This window comes from Pituophis catenifer, unplaced genomic scaffold (genome assembly GCF_029215685.1).
Source record: "Pituophis catenifer annectens isolate HBS135680 unplaced genomic scaffold, rPitCat1.0.hap2 SCAF_5, whole genome shotgun sequence".
Classification (NCBI taxonomy): Eukaryota; Metazoa; Chordata; class Lepidosauria; order Squamata; family Colubridae; genus Pituophis; species Pituophis catenifer.
Window position 1 is genome coordinate 96,521,499 of NW_027256885.1, and position 23,547 is coordinate 96,545,045.

Here is a 23,547-nt window from a genome sequence, read left to right on the forward strand (position 1 = left end):
TACAGACTAAAGCAATCCGGCAAACGTTGGTATGAATGTTTGGTCAACGTACTCAAAACTATGAATTTCAATGCCACAACTGCAGACAATTGTTTTTTTGTTAAAAAAGAAGGTGACTCATTAGAATTTGTGTTAATTTATGTGGATGATATTTTATATATCGGTAAACATAAAGAGAAAAGAGATACATTTGTAACAAAACTAAATGAACATTTTTCTTTAAAATCATTGGGAAAAGTAAACAAATATAGTTCAAATCAGTAAAACCAAAAAAGGATTTAAACTATCTCAAAAAGACAAAATTATAGAACTCCTGAATAAATGTAATTTGAATGATGCCAAACCTTGTGATACTCCAATGCAGGCCGATTTTTTAAGAAACATGGATGAATCATCCCCTGAATTTAAAAATAATACACTTTATAGATCAGTTATTGGTTCCCTTTTGTATATATCTAATTGGACTAGACCTGATATTGCTTTACCCCTCAACCTGTTATCCAGATATGTTAGTAAACCCTTAATGTATCATTGGGAAGCCATTAAACGAGTATTAAGGTATTTAAAGCACAGCTTAGACTTCTGCTTACTACTGGAACCCAATAATGTTAAAGAGCCCATTCTTACTTGTTACGCTGATGCAGATTGGGCAGGTGACGCCAAATGCAGAAAAAGCACCTCAGGTTATATATTTTTTCTAAACAATTGTCCAGTCTACTGGTATACTGGAAAACAAGATCTAGTAGCCACATCAACAACTGAAGCAGAATATGTTTGTTTGTCTAAAGCCTCCAATAATCTTGTATGGTTTAATGATTTATTATCAAATGTTTGGAAAAATCCTTCATTACCATTTATCATACATGAAGATAACAAAGCTGCTATTGAGCTATCTAGATCTGATGCTATTGGTCAAAGATCCAGGCATATAGATATCAAATTCAAACACGTAAGACAACTATCTCAAGATGGATTTATTAAAGCCATTCACTGCGAAACCTCAGAACAAATAGCAGACATATTGACTAAGCCTTTGCCATCAAAACAACACAAATATTTAACTTCTAAACTACAAGTTTTATATTGTTCTGAACCTGAATGTAATTATTGTTGTATATCGAATCGGCATTTAGAGGGGGATTTGTCACAAGTAAATGCCTTATTCTCAAATGGGGAAAATGTATATTCACAGGATATCAGGGGTTAATTTATATCTCCTTCTTAATATATTCATATGTAACCACTCCCATCCATTACTCTGCCCCATTGATATAAAAGGGGACGTACGGACCTCCCACTTGCTTCTATCTACGATCATTCAGAGAATATAGAATGCCTACTGTAAATAAATAGTATTTTGTTTAAAGACTACGTTCCTGAATCATTTATTGAGTCTGATCCTCAAAATTACGCAACAATCTTTGGCTGCAGAGCACATAGTCAATCTGATTTCTGTGTTGACCGTCTGGTGATGTCCATGTGTAGAGTCGTCTCTTGGGTTGTTGGAACAGAGTGTTTGCTATGACCATCGTATTCTCTTGACAAAATTCTATCAGCCTGTATCCTGCTTCATTTTGTACTGCAAGGCCAAACTTGCCTGTTATTCCGGTTATCTTTTGGCTTCCTACTTTAGCATTCCAATCCCCCATGATGATAATGACATCATTTTTTGGTGTTAATTCTATAAGGTGCTGTAGGGCTTCATAGAACCAGTCAATTTCATCCTCTTCAGCACCAGTGGTTGGGGCATAGACTTGGACTACTGTGATATTGAATGGTTTGCCTTGGATTCGAACTGAGATCATTCTGTCATTTTGGAGATTGTATCCCAGTATTGCTTTTCCTACTCTTTTATTGACTATGAAGGCTACTCCATTTCTTCTGAGGGATTCTTGCCTGCAGTAGTATACCTGATGGTCATCTGAATTAAATTCACTCATTCCTGTCCATTTTATTATTTATTTATTTATTTGTCAAGTACGTATTAGATAGTATATATACTGTATAAGTATAAGCATGAATTGAATACATAAAATGAATACAAATAAAAGGAACATTAGGACAGGGACGGTAGGCACTCTGGTGCTCTTATGCACGCCCCTTACAGACCTCTTAGGAATGGGGTGAGGTCAACAGTAGACAGTCGTAGGTTAAAATTTGGGGGGGTTGGGGATGAAACCACAGAGTCAGGTAGTGCATTCCAGGCATTGACCACTCTGTTGCTTAAGTCATATTTTCTGCAATTGAGTTTGGAGCGGTTCACTTTAAGTTTGTATCTATTGTGTGCTCGTGTATTGTTGTGGTTGAAGCTGAAGTAGTCATTGACAGGTAGGACATTGTAGCAGATAATTTTATGAGCCACGCTTAAGTCATACTGAAGGCGGCATAGTTCTAAGTTTTCTAAGCCTAGAATTTCAAGCCTGGTAGCATAAGGTATTTTGTTGCGAGCAGAGGAGTGGAGGACTCTTCTTGTGAAATATTTCTGGACACGTTCAATTGTATTAATGTCCGATATGCAGTGCGGGTTCCAGACAGATGAGCTGTATTCGAGAATTGGTCTAGCAAATGTTTTGTATGCTCTGGTTAGTAGTGTTATATTACCGGAGAAGAACCTACGCAAGATTAGGTTTACAACCAGTGGTGGGATTCAATTTTTTTAACAACCGGTTCTGTGGGCGTGGCTTATTTGGGGGTGTGGCTTGGTGGTCAAGTGACTGGGTGGGCGTGGCTTGGTGGTCATGTAACCGGGTGGCCGTGGCTATGTGCATAGGGACTACTCAGAGGGCTGAAAAAAAGTCATTTCTGACCGGTCCTCGCACTTTTGACCAGTCCTCACACTTATGACCATCCTCACATTTATGCCCGTTACAGCATTCTTAACAACCGTGTCACAACTGCTTCTCTTCACCATGGTGACGAGATAGGGTGCAAAATGTAAAATGTGAGGACAGTCGTAAGTGCGAGGACCGGTCAAAAGTGCGAGGACCAGTCAAAAATAACTTTTTCAGCCCACTCATCATTTATGCCCATTGCAGCATTCTTTTTTTTAAAAAAATATTTTTATTAAATATACAATTTAAAAACATTAGACTTGGTGCGACTTGTCTGGTACATACTTTTCTAACACTTTTTCTTTCGTGTATATTACAATATAACATCATGCATATTCCATATATACTTTTTGTACATTCAATCACACTTCAGTTACATACATATTCCCTTTGTATCTATTCAAATCCAATTTATTCCTAATATTTCTTATATTATTTTCTTTATTTTTCTCCCCTTTTCTTCACTCTGTTTCTAATTCTCTATCCCTACATTCCTCCTTTTCTCTAGTCATTTATAAAATGTATTCCAGGTTACATAGAATTCCGATTCATCTTTATCTTTGAGCTCCATTGTTAACCTGTCCATTTCTGTACAGGTCAATATTTTGTTGATTATTTCTACCTCCTGTGGGTTCTCTTTGCATTTCCATATCAACTTGCAAAGCTTTCAAGTTGCCATGAGCAGGAGGGAGGAAGAACTGAAGTGAATTCCATACATTCTTTCTCACCGCAATCAGAAGGAGGGTGTTAGGTTTCACAGCCAGCCAAAGTGGTTAATTGGAGAATGTGATTTATGACATGGCCAGAGAGGAGGAGAGAGACAGGGTCATAGGGGAACGTAAATCTACGTAGGATCAGTCCTAACTGCATCCGAGTATTTGCCAGAATGGTGCTCCTAATAAATGAATATATTTCCTTTGAAGTTTGGATCATGGCTCATGAATTAATTAGGGCATCTTTCGGAAACTTGACATTCCAATTTTGTGCGAATATCAACTTCACTGCCGTTAATATGTGTACCATAAGATATATTACTTATTTTTTGTAATTATCCCTTACTATACCCAGAAGGAAGAGTTCTGGCGTCATAGCTATCATCTGGTTTAACATCTCTTCTAGCCACTGTTTTATTTGGAGCCAAAAGTCCTTGGCTTTCGGGCACCCCCACCACATATGATAATAAGTTCCTAGTGTTGCTTTACATTTCCAACATTTTGGTGAGCAATTTTTGCACATCTTGGCCAGTCTTGTGGGTGGGAAATGCCACCTGTAAAACATCTTGTATTGATTTTCTTTCTTTTTTTTTATTAAACTTTATTAAGGTTTTAAAAAAACAAAAACAAAAGAGAAATAAGAAGAAAAAACAAACAAACATTCAAACAATAACATAGAACAACATAAACATAATATAGATTTTCAATTTGTATCGGATGTGCAGTGTTTTAACTATTTACATAGATAATACTTGGTGACATTTTAACTCACTTTTAACCATTATTTAACACACCTTTAGATCTTTCTTTCATTCTATCATGCAACCACTTGTACCACCTTTCCCACACCATATAGTAAACTGACTTTTCATCATTTAATTCATAGGTTAATTTAGTCATCTCTGTGCACTCGAGTATTTTCTTAATTGTAAGCTCTTCTGGTGGTTGAATTTTCTCTTTCCAATACTGTGCATATGCCAATCTAGCGGCTGTAATTATATGGATCATTAAATGTGTCATTTCCTTTCTATATGGCTTCTTTATTATTCCCAGGAGGAAAATCTCTGGTGTTAATTCAATATCTTCATCAGTTATTTCATATAACCATCTCCTAATTTTATTCCAGTATCCTTTTGCTTCCGGGCATGTCCACCACATGTGAAAGAAGGTGCCTTGACCGTGGCCACATTTCCAACAATTGGGATGTATATTGGGATATATCTTCGCTAGTCTGGCCGGGGCTAGGTACCATCTATGAAACATTTTGTAATGGTTTTCCTTATATGTCACCGCTCTAGTCAATTTAAGATTTCTGTTCCATGCCTCCTCCCATTCCCCAAAATTTATATTGCGCCCTATATTTTTCTCCCATGCAATTATTTGGTTCTTCGTAACATCTTCGAACTTGTCATCGTTTAATAGATAATTGTATAGTTTTGCCAGAATCTTTTTATTTGTTCCCATCAAGACTTTATCCAGTCCATTTGATCCCAGTTCTAAACCATATTGTTCTTTGTCTCTCTGATATCTGGATTTTACTTGTGCATAAATCCACCAATCTAAAGTTATTCCTTGCTCTCGTAAGATATCATTTGGTTTAAGCCACCCTCTTTCGTCTAGGATATCTTTATATCTGCCCATTTTCTCCCTCTCCCACCTATTTGGGTGGGTCAGGGCCTCCATCGTTGAGAGCCAATTTGGGATTTTTTTGTAATATTTTTGCCTAATCTGGGTCCATGTTTGTATCAGGGAATCTCTAATTTTATGTCTATGGAAATGTGTCTTCCTTTTCTTCTCCGTTTCCCAGATGTGGGCATGCCAGCCTTTTTGCAGGTCATGGCCTTCTAAGGTAAGAATTCTCTTATTTTCCAGGGTGATCCAATCTTTTATCCATACTAGCTTGGCTGACCTGTAGTATGTTTCCCAGTCTGGGAGTCCAAATCCACCTATGTCTCTTTTGCCCCTTAAAATTTTAATAGAAAATCTTGGTTTTTTCCCCTCCCATATGCTGCCAACCGATCTCCTTTTGCGCAAGTAATTCGATCGATCTTTTATTCTCCCTGCCGGCTTGTCAGGCTCTATAGCCTTTCAGTCCATTCTCTAATTCCAATCGCCGCTCCTTACCACTCTGAGCCCTTCACGCCCGACTCCGCTGGCACCTTCTTCCGATGTCAACTTCACATAAGCAGGGAAAGGTATATTAATCCAATTTCAACACTGCAGCCTCCGATCTTCCTCGCCTCCCGTTTCGTTGCTGGCTACCGCAGCCTCAGGTCCACCATTGAATGGCCGACTCACACGTGTTGGTTTGACAGAGCCACCCGGTCTTGCGATAAGCATTTGCAATTTGCTTTATCGCTCCCCTGGCTCTCTCTAACGTCCGTGAGGCTCTCCAGGCTCCACGCCTGAAAAGGGCCCCCAAAACACGGTGACTAGTGGCACTGGGAGTAGCGGTCACTCTCTCAGCACCATGTCGCCACGGGTCGCCAACTGGAAGTCCGATGTAAATAGAAATGTTATTTAATGTATTTTCACAAACTTAATAAAAATATTAAAAAAAAAAAAAAGAAAATAAATTGTGAAGGTATACAGTGCCATCTAGTGGTGAAAAAAAATCTTTTTTTTTTTTTTGGGAAGTGTGGAGTGAACAAAGAATGACCTTGAGTAACATTTGAGATAAACTGTCTTATGACTTAGTGGGAGTAAAAGAGGAAGGAAGACAATTATCAGAAACTGAAAAAACAAATTGAAATAGACCTGGAGAAATGGAGAAATTTGCAATTATCACTAATGGGAAGAATAGCATTAATAAAAATGAATGTATTACCAAAAATATTATTTTTATTTCAAACTATACCAATAAAACTGGAGAAAAAGTATTTTGAACAAATTTTTTTTATTGTTTTTTAAAATTCAAACAAATCAAACAAATCACTTATCTATTTAAACATTTATGCAACCCCCCCTTTCCTCCCCCCTCCCCCGACTTCCCAGAAGAAAAACAGGGTATAGATTTTACCAAACATACACTAAAATATGCTAAGTTAATGCAAGACATTAAAACTCCCTAGACCCCTTAACTCCCCTTCTACAGATTATTCATCAACCTCCCTTTAAACACAAAATAACGTATAATCCTTTAGCACTAAGAATTTTTTTAAAAACCAATAACAAACACTAGTAGATAATACATACTTAATCATTTGGCTATTCCTCCTGCTTTTGTGCTCAATATTCAAATATTTTTAACAATAACTAAACCTTAATTAATCATTAATTGAACTCTCAATTCATTTAGTTAATCATTGTAGTTAATCATTAATACATCAATAGTTAGACCAGAAAAAATTAATCTTCCCTTCTTCCTTTCTTTCTGTATTTTTTCCAATCTTTCTTCCTCCCTCCTTCTTTTATTTTGAGGAGGTTTTGAATTTTAAGTGGGGGTTGATGTATCTTTAAGACTTGTCCCTTTCTCAGAACCATTTCCTCTGATTTAGAGCCCCCATATCGACTCTTCTTGCTTGTATAGACAGTCAGTTCATAGAACAAAGAATTAACTCGATCAGTTTGCAAAGAAAAATCCAGTTGCTGCATTTCAATTAATTGTGTGAAAGCCTCTGCCAAATCATCTTTATCCGAAACCTAGAGCTGATCAGTTCCTTCTTCTTTCTGCTCCAAATTATATTTTTGAAAAGTTCTGTCAGTTAATTCCAAAAGGGCAGGAAGAGGGTTTGAAGATTCTTGAGGATCAGCCAGTTCCAGCTTCTCTGTCTTGATCAAAATGTCTCTTACATTGTCATTCTGCGTTCCTTCAAAAACATCCTCAGTTGCTTTTTTATCCTCCACCAATTCTGTGAAGTTTTGTTCCATGATTGCTGTAAAGTTATTAATAATTTCAATTTGGTTATTCATGGCTTCCTTTATAAATTCTGCAAGGTCTCTAAAAAAAACCTCCTGGCTCTGTGTTTCAGTTCTCTGTGTCATTTCTAATGCCATTAAAGAGCCTCCACTTTCAGAAACTCCTTCCTTGGAAGCCATATTATTTTAAAAGAATTTTTCTTTTCACAGCCATAAAGTCTCTCAAGCAGCTTTCTCAGATTTATTTGTAGTTTGTCAAGCAAGATAGTTTTTTCTAGACCCAGCTCTCAAATCCAGTAGTTTAAATCCAGTCTCTGAGCACAAGTCTATTAACAAGCACTTTCATTTCCTGCTTTCACTTTCACACCCACAACAAAGACGCCATTTCCAGCTCCAGCTCAGCAATATCAAATAGAAACAATGTATCCCAGGAGTTAAGCATATACTTGCAAAAGCTTGTTCTTCTGCTTCCGTTCTGTCTGCTTTTTGAAATCAATTAATCTTCTTCTTGAAAGCAGAGTTGGTCGCCGGCATCTGGCTCCGTTTAAATGGAGTCGCCACGGATCTGGAGCTTCAGTGGGCTGAACGGGGAGCTCTCACCCTCCAAGCCCCTGGAATTAATTCAGGGGCTCCCGGGGAGCTCTACCCTCACCCACCAGCTCTCCTCTCCTTCTTCTCCCGAAGGAGAGGTTTTTAAGCCGTCTGACAGCTGATTAACGCTGTCAGAACAGCTCCAACGGAATCGCGGGGCTGGCAGCCAAGAAGACCGTCTGCGACGCCGGCGGTGCCAACCGGAAGCCGACTAGAGAAAAAGTATTTTGAAGAGTTGATGAAAATAACGTGGAAATATGTGTGGCAAGGAAAGAGAGCAAGGATCAACATAAAAATGCTACAAGATGCGGACTTCCAGCGGTGACGTCAATGTGTTTGGAGCTAGAGAACGGGGCTCCGTTCTTGAAACTCCAAAATTCCCATGTAGGAAGCCGTTCCAGGCGCTATTGATCTTAGAGAGATCAATAGAATAAGGAGGAATCTCCAAGGACCTTGGGGGGAAGGCAACCATCCCGAAGGTTCAGGAGAAACCCCCTAATTCCGGAGGGGAAAAAAACAGCCATTTTGGCTGGCCCGAAGCGTTGAAACCGCACAGCAGGAAGGTGAGGATCAAACCGAAAGATCGCAACTGTATCCAGTTTAAATTGAAAGTGGATCGAAACAAAAGCGGAGTGAGCAAAGCACAGCGATAAAGTGAAGCAGAGTGTGGAGAGCAGAGAAATTGAGACCCCAAAAGATGGCAGAACAGCAGCCAGAGAAAGCGGCGACGAAAGACGACAAGGACGGAAGAACTGACAGGCGGTGACTGTGCGAAAAAGAGAGACTGCTTGGAATGAGAAATTTCAAAAGGATCTACGTGGTGGTGATTTAGACCAGACTTTAGATTTGGATTTAATAGAGAAGAAGGGTGTTCGGACTTGAATAGGGAACCATAGACGGATGTATCCAGAGATAAAAGAATAGGAAGACAGTGAAACGGTGAGAGTGAGAGTGAGAGTGAGAGTGACGGAGGCCATTGTAGCCGGGAGAGCGAGTGAAAGTGGCACAGCAGATCAGCAGATCAGCAAGCGGAGAAGCAGTGTTTTGGGAAAATAACTGAGAAGCTACTACAAAAATTAACTAACTGACAATGGTGAATGGGCTATATTAAGGTGCTGAAACTTGGACAGTTGGACTCTTAGTGATTTGGATACTCCTGGAGAGAGAGACATTAAAGACTATAAATTATAAGAACTTGGACACAAGAACTTCACATGTAAGAGTGAAAAAGAATTGTATATTAAGTGCAAATAATTTTACATATATACCTGATTAATCTTTGTAAAACAGTATAATTATCTATTGATACTTTTTGATTGTGAGATGCTTGATTAATTGATAGTCTATCAACTATATGGATGATTTAATTAAGAACTAATTAGAATAAATAGTTTAAGTGGATATTAATTTAAACAATATTTAATTCTTACCTACATATTTATATTAGTGATATTTGATTTGACAGACTTGATTTGATAGATTGATTATTATATTGTATTATCTATATTAAGACTTAATGAAATGTTAATTTTTCCCCATATCTCCTTCACCTTATCTTTCCTCTTCCCCACCTGAGTATATATCTATATATTTATTTATTTATTAGAGTGTTAAGTGCTAAGGACATCTATAGAAGTAATTTATAAATCAATAAGATTAATTAATATTTGAAGATCTATGCAATATAGACTCTAGATACTACCACTGACAAAATATTACTATAGATAACGAAACTGAAATACAATAAGAGTAGTTCAGTGCATGAAGTTTTGGGAGAACTTACAAAAGAGAGTTAAGATGACAAGTACCGGAACAACCACTATAACCAAAGCAAACAAGAAAATAACTTTAAATCAAGCCTCCCTTACAGCATCCCCTGCTCAACAGAGATCTATAGAAACTATGCTTGGAACAGAAAAAGAAAAGATGGGTTCCATTTCCAGCATGCAAAATATTCAGTCAGTCTTGGCAATGATACAGGAAGCGATGAATCGATTGCTAATAATCATGAGGAGACAAAAAGAAATCACGACGATTTGAAATCTGATGTGGGAGAGATAAATGACAACATAAAGAAAATGGATGACAAGATAGAAAGGATCCAACAGAACATTGCTAAAAACGAACAAAGGATTCAAAAGACAGAACTCAAAATGGAACAGATGGTCAAGAAAGTAGAAATGCTGGAACAACAACAGATGGCAAGTAATCGTGAGCTGGAAGACTCATTGACCTACTTGGAAATGGAGAAGGCATCATTTTACTTAAGGTTCCAGAATATAGCAGAAACCAAAGAGGAAGACCTGGGAGAGATTATGACGGAGATTTTCGCTGAAACAACACAGAAAGATAAAGATGACATACGAAGGGATATTGATGAAGCTTACAGGGTGCACACCAATTATGCACGTAGGAACAAACTGCCAAAAGAAGTGCATGTCCGATTCACAAAGAAAATGATAAAAGAGGAGATATACAGAAAAATGAGAGAGGAGGCAATCTTTTACAAAGGGAAGGAAATAATAACATTGAAACAAATTCCGAGATGCGTAAGGGACCAGAGGAAAAACTACAACTTCCTCACATCACAACTAAATAAACACAAAGTGATGTTCCATTAGCTACTACCAGAGGGTATCTTAATCTCGTGGCAGGACAAGAAAATTAAGATAGATAGCCTGGAAGGAGCCCAGGAGTTTTTCGACCAACACTTTGTCCTTGAGGAAGATCAAGAATCCAGAGAGGAATCGGAAAATAAGAGCCAAGAGGAACAACCCATAGAAGAAACAGAAGATGAACAAGAGGAGAAGAAAAGACTGGAAAGAGAAAAAATGGAGAGAGAAGGAGCAAGGGGAAAAACGCAAAGAATAACAAGAAACACAAGGAAATTAAAGACAACAAATAGGAAGAAAAATGGAACAGGAAATAAAAATGATTTCGATCAACATAAATGGATTAAACACCCAATCAAAAGAACCCGTATATTCACCAAACTACAAAAATTGGAGATGGACATTATTAACCTACAGGAAGTCCACATCAAAAAACAACACCGAAAGATATTAGAAAATACAAGATTAGGAAACCTTTACACTTCACTAGCAGAACAAAAAGAAAGAGGCATTGCAGTTTACATTAGGAAACATTTAAAAACAAAACAGGTATATGCAGATGATGAGGGAAGAGTTCTAATGATAGAAATACAAACAGAATTAAAAACAATATTATTGATCTCGATTTATGCACCAAATGGGAACCAACGTGCCTTCTTCAAAAACATACACAACAAAGTAAAAGACTTGGATTACGAGAATATTTGCATGGTAGGTGACTTCAATGCAATTTCAGACACAGAAAAAGACTATTGGAGTACTAAGAGAAATAAAACTAGGAAAAAGACCCTTCCAGATACTTTTAAAGAAATGGTGCAAGAACTATGCCTTCAGGACGCCTGGAGGGAAATAAATAAAGAAAAAAACCAGTATACGTTCTATTCCAATCCACATCTATCCTGGTGTAGGATAGATATGGCCTGGATGACAACAGACCTTAGGAGAGACCTAGAAGAAATAGAAATAATGACAAACACATGGGCAGACCATAGTCTGGTAAAAATAATTTGGAAAGGCTATCGGAAGAAGAAGAGATGGATGATGAATACCGAAATCTTAAAAGACAAAGACTATGTACAAATGATAGAAAAAGAAATGAAAATATTTTTTGAGATCAACATTAAAGAGCAAACATCCCTCCAAAATTTGTGGGACATGGCAAAAGCCTATATAAGAGGTCTGACAATAGCATATTTGGCGAAGAAAAACAGAAAAGAGACAATCTGTTGAAGGAACTCAAAGAGTATGAATCCGAGTTACAGAACGAACCTCAAAATAAAAGGAGCTTCTTATTTTGGAAAGAGGTATATTGCAATTAAAATCTTTAGAGGTATTAAAGGAAGAAAGGAAAATTCAAACCTGGTTTCAATATGGGCAATTGTATACTAGGTGGAAAGTAGATCAGAAAATTGGTATTGTGCAAAATGAAGAAAATTTAATAAAACAAATCAGAGATCAAAGCCCAATGCATATTAAAAGGTTGTATAATGTGCTGATAGAAATAGATTCAGAAACTGAGTTAGTGAAGGATTGTATGATAAAATGGGCACAAAACTTTGGGGAATCAATATCTATGGATGTATGGGAGAAAATATGGGTTAGAAATGTGAAGTTTACTCAAGCCCAAAATTTAAGAGAAAATTTTTATAAAATGTTTTATAGATGGCACTTAGATCCCCAAAAGTTAGCCTGTATGTACCCGAATTTACAACCTACATGTTGGAGATGTAAATGTGATGATGCAATGTATTTTCATGTATGGTGGACATGTAAGAAAATTAAGGCATTTTGGATTAAGATATGGTGGATTATACAAAATATTCTTAAAAGGAAGATAAAATTTACTCCACAGTTGTTTTTACTGGGTATAATTGAAGGATGTACAGTTATAGAGACTAATTTGATTTTGAATTTAATAATGGCAGCCAGACTTTTGGTGGTGCAATACTGGAAGAAGGAAGAAATACCTACTATTGAAGAATGGACATTAAAAGTAGCCAATCTGGCGGAGATGGCTAAAATTTCTGCATATTTGAAGGACCGTTCGAATGAAAGATATGTACTGGAATGGAGAAGATGGATTGACTATATACAAAACAAATATGGGACTAAAAAGTTGCAAATAGCTTATGAATGAAATATTCAGATGATTTCTTTTTTTTTTCTCTTCTATTTTGATATTTTAGTATCTATGGCGGAGTTAAAGAGTAAGGGGAAGTTAAGAATTTATAGTTAGTTTGCTTATGTTAGATTATGTTTGTTAAATGCAATACCCTGTATTTTGCTCTGGGAAGTCGGGGGGGGGGGGAAGGGAGAGGGGAAGAGGGGGGAAGGGGGGGATTTGTTTGTAAAATATTTTAAAACTTTTCAATAAAAAATAAAAATTAGAGCCTTGGTACAACAGTGGTTTAATGCACCCTGTTATTAACACAGCTGCCTGCAATTTCTGCAGGTTCAAATCTTACCAGGCTCAAGGTTGTCTCAGCCTTCCATCCTTTCTAAGGTAGGTTAAATGAGGACCCAGTTTGTGGGGGCAATAAGCTGACTTTGTATAAATATACAAAAGTATGAAGGCTATTGCTTAACGCATTGTAAGCCGCCCTGAGTCTCCGGAGAAGGGCGGCATATAAATCAAATAAAAAAAATAAAAAATATAAAAATAAAAGGATCAAAGGAAAAATAAATTTGACAAAACACAAAATAAATTTGATCACACAAACAGAAATAGCCAGGAAAATTAAATTAGTGAAACAAAATCACTTCGAACATGCAAATAAGACAGGGCGATGGTTGGCGTACAAATTGAAGAAGGAAAAAGAGAGAAGGACAATACACCAACTACAGGATGACACAGGAGAAATATATTACAGGAACAAGGACAAAAAGAACATAGCAAGAACATTTTTCCAAAAACTATATGAACAGGAAGAGCCTTCAGAAGAGGACATTAGACAATATCGAAGCCGACATCAAAGAATTAGAAGAAACACACAGGGACTTACTGGACAGGCCAATCACAATGACAGAATTAACAGAGGCGAGGAAAAAACAGAAATTAAATAAACCCCCGGGACCGGATGGAATACCCGCAGAGTTTTATAAAACTTGCCAACAATCAATAGATTAAATTCTACTTGGAGTATTTAATGATGCAATTCTGGAAGCTACAATCCCCAATTCCTGGACAGAGGCCATTATCACATTGATACCAAAAGAAGAGACTGACCATACACGTATTAAAAATTACAGACCGATATCACTCTTAAATGTGGATTACAAATTATTTACATCGATTATTACAGAAAGAATTAAGAAAATAATTAACGAATACATTCATTCGTATCAAAACGGTTTTATCCCAAAGAGACAGATAAAAAACAATATTTATTTATTTATTTATTTATTATTAATTAAATTTGTATACCACCCTTCTCCCGAAGGACTCAGGGCGGTGAACAGCCAAGATTAAAATACATACAATATAAAAATTAAAATAAGTTAAAATGGAATTAAATCAGTTTGGCTTCCCCAATTTTAAAACCCTTTACCCATAAAATAACCCATTAAAATTATGAGACTAATAATTGACGTATTAGAATATTATGAAATAAATGTAGACAAACAATCGGCCTTAATCTTTTTAGATGCACAGAAGGCCTTTGACAACCTAAACTGGAAATTTCTTACATTACAACTGGAAGCTATGAAATTCGGCGATAAATTTACAAACATGATAAAGAAAATTTATTCCTCCCAAATGGCAAAAATAACAATAAATGGTGACTTGACAGAACAATTTCCAATATCAAAAGGGGTGAGACAGGGGTGCCCTCTGTCTCCTCTGTTATTCATATTAGCTTTGGAAACTCTCTTAAAGGAAATTAGAAGAGATAAGGAAATAAAAGGTCTAAAAATTAAAAGGGAAGAATACAAACTCCAAGCTTTCGCCGATAACATTGTATTTATTATAGAACAACCAATAACCACGGCACTAAATTATTAGATAAAATAGAAAAATATGGGAGAGTAGCCGGACTCAAAATCAATAAACAAAAAATAAAGATACTAACAAAAAATCTCACCAGTCAACAAGAAAAGGAATTAGAAGACGAATTAGGCATACAAACGACAAAGAAGGTAAAATATCTAGGAATATGGCTCACCAATAAAAGCTCATCAATTAGAGAAGATAATTATGATAAATTAATAAGACAAATTAAAAAAGACTTAGAAATTTGGAAAAAACTACAATTATCTCTTTTGGGAAAGATCGCTTCAATTAAAATGAATGTTCTACCTAGAATTCTATACTTATTCCAAGTGATCCCAATAAAACCGGGGAAGAATTTCTTTAAGGACTTCAATAAATTAATAGCAGACTACATCTGGCAAGGGAAGAAAGCAAGAATTAAAATAAAGCACCTACAGGATACAAGAGAAGAGGACTGGCACTACCGGACTGGGAAACATATTATAAAGCATCAGCACTAATCTGGATCAAGGAATGGATGGAACTGAATTTGGAAGGATTTGATTTACAACAAGGATGGCACACATTTCTATGGGAGGGCACCGACAAACGACATGAATATTTCCAGAGGCATATTGTCAGAGAGGCACTATATCAGACATGGCAGGGCATTACCACTGTGAGAGAGTGAAGGGGCCCCAGCTTTCTCATGTCCAACCATATTGCCATCTCTCGCCTCTATGACTATCGCTGACACCCAGAGTTCCCCTTTTCCACCTCATCACACTTGTATGGCTTATACCTCAGCGGATCTGCTTGCGCTGTGAGATGCCCCCCTCTCGTGGCGATGGCCTTCCACTTTATCGAAGGCCTACCTTAAGGATGGGCTTTGGAGCCCCGAGAGGTGGCATGTTTTAAAGCGGGGATTGAGGTTTTTTTTAATTAGGGCTTTTAATAATCTTTTAAGGGGAACTGGGAGGACGACCAAAGGGGATGGGGGGGGTAATCCACCAAGGTCAGAGCCGAGCCCGGCACGGGGGTAACAGTTTGGAGGGTGCAGGACGAGGGATTGGGGAGGGGACAGAGGGCTATCCTAATGAGGGATGTACCATCAGCACGGTGGTTGGGAGGGGCAGATATGGCGGGAGCAGGGGACCATATCATGTGTCGGGGGTACGCACTCGCTGTTTGAGAGCAATTGTGCGCCCCGGCCCCCAAGGCTCCTCTCGGATACTAGGTGGCTCAGATACTCAGGACCTGGGCCTCTGGCTGATGCTGTGCAATGCCAGGTCTGTGGTAAATAAGCCCCCCCTCATCCACGATCTTATTCAGGAGGGGGGAGCGGACCTGGCGGGTATTACGGAGACCTGGTTGGGACCGGAGGGAGGGGTCCCTCTAGTCGAGATGTGCCCACCAGGCTTCAGAGCATTCCATCAGCCGAGGGCCCAGGGGAGGGGCGGGGGGGGTGGCGGTTATTATTAAAGAAGGTCTTGGTCCGAGGGAGACCACTGTGCCACAGATTGCTGGATGTGAATCCCTCTTTGTGAGATGGGGTCACGGGGTTCAGATGGGCTTGCTGCTTACGTACCTGGCTCCCTGCTGCGTGGCAACAGCCCTGCCTGAGCTACTCGACGTGATAGCCACGGTGGCAGTTGATACACCCAGGCTTATGGTCATGGGTGATTTCAACTTGCCGTCCGTTGGTGAAACGTCTGAGATGGCTCAGGAGTTCATGGCTTCCATGACAGCCATGGACCTGACCCAGTTAGTTCATGGCCCCACTCACAGGGGGACACACACTCTGGACTTGATTTTTGTCTCTGGCCAGTGGTTGAGTGGTCTTATTATAGGGGATATAGACATGGAACCCTTGTCATGGTCAGATCACTCGCTCCTTCGCCTGGACCTTCGAACCGCTAGCCAATAAGATGGGTCCACCCCAGGCGCCTGATGGATCCTGATAGGTTCCAGATGGAGCTTGGGCCATTTCCTGAGGATGTGGCACACGACTCGGCCGAAGACCTGGTGGCTACCTGGGATCAGGCGGCTGGTGGGGCCTTGGATCGAGTCGTGCCTTTGCGGCCTCTGACCCAGTGCCGATCCCTTGCAGCTCCTTGGTTTACCGAGGAGCTGAGGGAGATGAAGCGCCGGAAAAGATGCCTGGAGAGCGGTTGGATGGCCAGTCTCGCTGAATCTGATCGAACACTGGTAAGGTCGCATATTAAGACCTACCTAGTGGCGATAAAAGCGGCAAAGTTTAATTACTTTTCCACTCTTATTGCATCATCAGAGAATTGTCCAGCCGCCCTGTTTCGGGTGACCCGCTCCCTGCTTCATCCGGACCCCCTGGAAGGCAGGGCCGAGGATTTCGGATATCTGCATGACAAAATCGCTCAGATCCGGGGGGATTTGGACTCTGACTGGGTAGATTCAGGCAGGGTGACGAGGAATAGTCTTGAGAACGTTATCTGGGAAGAGTTTGACTCTGTGTGTCACTGCGTTCTTTTATTTACCAGCTGAGCTCATCATTTCTGGACTGTCAGACTTTCCGTAGCTTGCCAACTTCTTATCAGTAAGCTATGTGTATCCGCATCCACCCACATTCCTTCACACTCTTTTCCTTTGTTCTCTTGCCAGAGGTGTCGGCTGCTGAGAAAGCAGCTGTCATGAACTTTATTCAAAATGTAACAATTACTTTTCTTAGTTAGTGAGATGTTTTATTTTCTTTATAACAAATAAAAGAGTTTTATTAAAGAATATTTTCTTCGGGTTTTATTTCAGAATATTGCAACTTCGAAAAGCCACGGTCCACCCTCTAATTAACCAGGGTGATTGTCCCAGAGCCAAAAATGGGATCGATCAATACCCTGACATCTGGTAGCAGTCGGACGGTTGATTTATGGCTTTTTCCTTGCTTGCTACTCTGATAAGACCGCCTAGGCTAATTAGCTAGATGATTAGTTTACGACTGAGGAACGTTAATCAATCTATCTGCTAAGATGCCGAAACAGAAGAAAAAGGGCAAAATGAAGCCCAGAGCTTTATCCTCTTCGAATGAAGAGCAGGAGATAGAAACGCCCTCAAGATTCCAGCCTCTTGCTACAGCCATGCAACTGGAACAAGAAGGGGCCATGGGTGAGGAAGATCTGAAAATGCTTTCGGAAACACATCAAGGGAGAGATAACAGAACAGCTGCTTTTGAAGATAATGAATTGCGACTGAGGTCGGTAACTTTTTCTTCTCAATTTGCATGCTATGAATCTATCCTCCCGGAGCCCTCAGATTATGATGTGCTTGGTGCTAGGCCAAGAAAGTTTCCACACACGGCAAAGCTTTTTCACCCCCACGCAGAGAGAGAAGTAATTTACTGTCCTCCTCAAAGCCCTGAACTGACTCGGCGTGAGATGGCCATCAAATCCTATCGTGAGCATGTAAAACATTATGAAAATGAACTGTCTCGTTTTAAGTGGGATTTGTTTATGTTTGAGCAAGAAAAGACAGAGCCTCGTGACTTAAGAATATACAAAAGCGCCATCTTGTCTTCTTCCTCAGAGCCAAAGACACACCCCCTGGTGGATTCTGTGTCAGGCCAATTAAGACAGAGAGCACTGCACACGTCACATGAAAGTCTCCCTGATCAAGTTACATATAAACCTGCCACGCAGTCATTTCTTGTAACTGGGCTGCCCGAAGCTAAAGGTGCAGCACCATCTGCTGGCGAAAGTAATTTACTACAGGAAGCTGAAAGAGAACAGAGCTTAGATGAGCATTTTAAATTATTACAGCAAACCCTGGCAAACCTGTCTCTAACTCACTCAGAGATTCAAGCTGAAATGCCACAAGTGTCTCCACGGGCCCAAACTCCAACACCCCCTGGTGGTGCTGGTGTCTTTTTCGATGGAACACAACCAAGCTTAATGCAGCAAAGGCAAAAGACTGCATCTCCAGCAGGTCATGCTAATATTGCAGCTCAAGCACAAATGGCAGCTGGAATACAGCAGATTCCAATCCAACAGCAGCTACAAATGCCTGCATATGTGCCACAGCCACAAGTGCAAACAGGGCCAGCTCCTGGTCCACCTCCAATGGCACAACCAAGACCATTTTTAGGTCCACAACAGGCACAGCAAATACCACAGGCATTTCTGCCAGCACAGCCAGCATACCAAATGCATGCTCCTTACCAGGCATTTTCTGTCTCTCCACTAACTGGTGAGTCAAAACTAAAAATGTCAGGACATAATTATAAAGCCTGGGTCAGTGAGATTACACTATTGCTTCTTAGATAAGGCACTCACTGCATGATTTTTAACCCTCCTGGACAACCATGGAATTTTGCAATAAGAGATTTAGAGATTAGAGCTCGCACAACATTATTGATGTCCATGGATACTGAACTGCAGGTCACTTTTCCACCAAATACAACAGCCCGACAAATTTGGGCTGAATTGGAAAATTGCTACAGGCCTGTCTCAATTGAATCTTCCTGTTTACTCATGTCTGAACTCCACGGTTCGAGATTGAAACCCGGTGAACAAATTGGAGGGCATTTGACCAAACTGAAAGGAATCAGAACAGAATTGAGAGAAAGAGGCCATAATATTGAAGATATACAAATGATCAGCATCATCATTAACTCATTGAATTATGAATGGAAAGATGCTGTTACAAAAATTAACCAAGTCCCAATTGCTCAACGCACAGTGGACAATGTCTGTAGACTTTTAATTGAAGAAGAGGCATTCATGTTGGCCACGCCACCTTTGAGAGGATCACCCGCATCAAGAGCTCCAGCTAGGCACCCCTTCCGAGGAAGAGCCTACACCCCAAGGATGCCAAGGTGCAACACCTGTGATCGTGTTGGACATGCCACCCGGGATTGTCCCCAACGAGTTCCAGCTCCCATCACATACCAGCCCAGAGGAACAGACTCCAGAGGCAGAGGTAGAGGCGGAAGACAAGGTCGTCGTGGTCCCCGGCATGATCCACAAGCTCCACTCGCCACATTGGCTTTAACCAATGATCCACAACCTCAACCAGAGTACGACAGACGACTCCTGTGGACTTTGGACAGTGGTGCAGCGTTGCATGTTACCTACAGAAAGGAACTTTTCACAGAGATGCACGAGCCTGAACCAGAACTACATGAACTTTATTCCTTTTCAAATCATCCTTGTCAGGTCAAAGGAAAAGGAACTGTTTATGTTGAAGAGCTCGATGTATTCATTCCTGATGTTTATTACATACCAACAGCAACCAGTAACTTGCTTAGTCAGAGTCACTTGTCTAGAGCATTAAAGTTCCAGGTTCACCACCTTGAAAATGCAAGTTACATAGTTAAAGATGGAGATATTGTTGCTGGAACCATGTTAATTGGTGGTGTTTATTACTTAAAGCCAAAGCCTAAACCGCAAACACAGGCAAGTATACAAACTCCAAAAAGGGAGAGCACAGGCCCAGAGAGAGATGCTCCAGAGAGAGATCCTGTTGCTATTCCGAAGGCTCCTAAAGCCAACAAAAATAGAATTGGTAAACAGGTTGCTCAGAGCAAGCCTGAGGTTCTGCATAAAAATGTTAATGTTGAGAATTCACTAACTGGTAAACCTTTGCATTCCAGGTGTATCCACAAATGGCATAGAAGATTGGGGCATGCCAGTTTCCGTGTTCTTAGGAAGATGCCGGAGTTCGCAAAAGGTTTGGATCTAAAGGGGTGTAAGGTATTTTTGGATTGTGCTGTCTGCAAAAAGGCCAAATCCAAAGCAGCAGCCATTCCCAAACATGCTACACGCCTGTCAACACGCATTTTTGATTTGGTTCACACTGACATAGTTGGTCCTTTTCCGCCATCATTTGGTGGTAGAAAATATTTTCTAACAATTGTTGATAATTACTCTAGATATGGATATGTATATCCTATGAAAGAAAAATCTGAGACTTTTCAGATCTTTAAAGACTTTGCAGCCCTTGTTTCTACCCAACACCAAGTTCGCATCACCAGAATCCAGAGTGATCGTGGTGCCGAATTCATGTCTCAGCGTTTCCAGGACTGGATGCGTAAGAATGGAATTCTTCATCAGACTTCGGCCCCTGACACACCGGCTCACAACGGAGGGGTACTGCAAACCATGATGCGTTGTCTCCTAGAAGTTGCCAACCTTGGTAAGATATACTGGGGTGAAGCTATCAAGTATGCAAATTACATTGTCAACCGTACTTGGAGCAGTGTAACAAATCAGACTCCTTTCTTCATGTTGTATGGCTACAAGCCTGATCTTAAAAACATCCATATTTTTGGTTCATATGCTATGGTGAATATTCCCTTAGCTCAAAGAAGAAAAGGAAGTCCAGCAGCAAAGAGACTGAGATTTATGGGTATTGATGATAACTCAAAATGGAGCAGATTTATTGACTCTAAACATGCAATTGTGATTTCCCAATCTGCTAATTTTGAGGAAGATATTGACTGGTCCAGGATTCATTCCAATGATCCTGGAGTTTATTTTCCTAGAGATGATACTGCTGATGCCACGCAGATTGATGATCAAGACTCCACTGATTCTAGGAGGCTTCCAGTTTGGCTTCCGTCGTCACTAGACGGTCTTTTGGGACCGCCAGCCCCGCCGCCCGTAAAGAGCCGCCTTTACAGCTGAGAGGCAGCTCAAAAAACTCTGTTTCTTTAAGGAAATGTGAGGAGAGCCGGCGAGAACAGGTAGAGCCCTCTGCGAAATCCCCAGAGTTTTTTTTTTACTCTTGGGGAGGAAGCAGGATGAGGCTCCCTATCCAGATCGCCGCTGCTCCGGGCTTCGGGAGAACTCTGCGCTTTGCAGAGCTAGACGATGTGACCAACCTAATCAGCGAAAACTAACTGATTGTTTAAATAAGCAGGATGAAATCCGGATTTGGGACTCTAAACTGCAAGTATAACAACACTATGACTGATTTTAAGAATGAAGAAAGAGTGAAAGGGGAAAAAAAAAAGTTTAAAATGGCGGCTGGCTTTAGAGGCTTGAGAAGAAAGCTGAAAGCGAAAGTCCTTCTGTCTGAATGGCTTAATATGCTACAAAGTATCTGAAGTAATAGCGCTGGCTAGAAGAGAAGGGGAAAAACTTCTGCTTCATGCTTCTCCTTTCTTAGAGACTTGATATTGATATTGTGTGGAGAGAAGACTTTTTCTTTAAAAAGAGACTTTTTTTGCGTGGCAGGATGGCGCTAAAGCTGACAAAGCCAGACAACAAAGCTGCAGGGGCGGGGCTCCCCCATTTATAAATCACAAGAGCAATTCTTGAACTTACAGACGCAGAAGAATGGTTTTAAAGACTTAAAGGAATTTGTTGTGGAGGCGTTGGAAAGACATGATGAGATTATGAACCAGAATTTTGAAAAATTTAGACAGGAAATTAAAGAGTTGGTTCAACAAAAGTATGATAACCTGAAGCAATATATTGTAACAGCTTTGAAAAGCTTTTCAGAAATAATTATAAAGATGGATAAAGATATCAACTCAGAAATAGAGTCTAAAATGAAGGAAGCTGATCATAAGATTCATAATTTGGATAATAAAACGCAAAGAATTGAAAATGATTTGACAATGATTCAAGGAAATAATTTAGAAGTAGAGTTAAAAATGAAGGAAGCTGATCATAAGACTTACAATGTTGATAATATAATGCAAAGGATTGAAAATGAAGTTACAATGATGCAATTCAGATCCATGGAATTTGCGATCAGACTGAGGGGAATAAAGGAAAATAGCAGAGAGGATTTGAGAAAGATGTCTGCTGAAGCTCTGGCTGTGATTTTAAAGGTCAGCTCTGAAGAAGTATTCTGTAAAATTGATAAGGTCTACAGAGTAAATTCTTGGGTGGCAAAACAAAGGCAATTGCCTAGAGATGTGGTGATTTATTTTACTGATAAAGGAATAAGAAATGATATTGTGCAAAAGTCTTATAACTCCACTCTAGAAGTGAATGGAATAAAGATCCAGATATATAAAGAGCTGCCGTCTAAGATGTTAAAAGACAGAAAAGACTTTGGATTTTTGGTGACTGAGCTAAAGAAACAAAACATCCCATTTAGATGCTCCAGTTGGTATAATGTTGAGATATCAAGAAGAAAGATATAAATTAAACACTGTTGAAAAAGCGGAAGAATTTTACTACAAGGTTTTTAAAATGGGCCCAACATCTCCACATATGTCATCAGTGTCAGGAATACAGGAGGGTGACAAAGAAAAGCAAAATGAACAAGAGATTGCAGCTCAGGGTAAGCAGATGGAGATGGAGGTAATGGAAAAACAACAAGTTACAGAGGGCTTTTTGGATGAGCCGCTTTTGGATTCACCCTCAGAGGTTATAGTGGGATCACCTATAAATATAAGAGAGGCAGCTTTGGATCTCGATTTGATGTCTTATCAAGTTAAAGACCAGCATGTAATTCAATCAGTTAACATACAAGTCTTAAAAAAGCAACCATGGTGGGGATCTAAGCCACAACAAGTTAAGAAAAGAAGAAGCAGGTTCTACAAAACTTAAAAATTTTAAACTAAAAAAACTTTTTTACCCAACAGACTAATGCCAGTTATTTAGAGACGATTTAATATAATAAGCGGGATTTATAGAAGGCAGATACGTGAAAACATAACGGAGGCAAATTACAGACTTATACTATTTTGAGAAGAATAACAGATCTCTGCAGTGCTGGTGTCTTTGGGATGTGGAAAGATGGCCTGTGATTGAGTGGACTGGAACTTTCTATTATGGACTCTATGAAAGATGGACTACGCATATGTTGAGCTACAAGGCAAGAGAACTATGGAATAGGGGCATGCAGATGATCTGGTTGTTACCCTAACGTGGTTGTTGGAATTAATAATCTAGATAAAAGACATTACAGAAGATACCATATGGAATATAAATATAAAGTCACTCGGGGGGGGTGTTATATACAGAAATACTTATCAATGATGGGGGCAG

General features: G+C 39.5%; 1 protein-coding gene across 1 annotated transcript in view; it reads left to right on the forward strand.

Moving 5' to 3' along the window:
- Positions 1–10,071: 10,071 nt before the first annotated feature.
- Positions 10,072–23,547, forward strand: part of LOC139317745 (uncharacterized) — a 30,248-nt gene continuing 16,772 nt past the window's right edge. Inside the window, 3 exon segments of the mRNA XM_070944814.1 lie at positions 10,072–10,383; positions 14,668–14,742; positions 17,575–19,467. Coding sequence (XP_070800915.1) covers positions 10,072–10,383; positions 14,668–14,742; positions 17,575–19,467 — 2,280 coding nt within the window.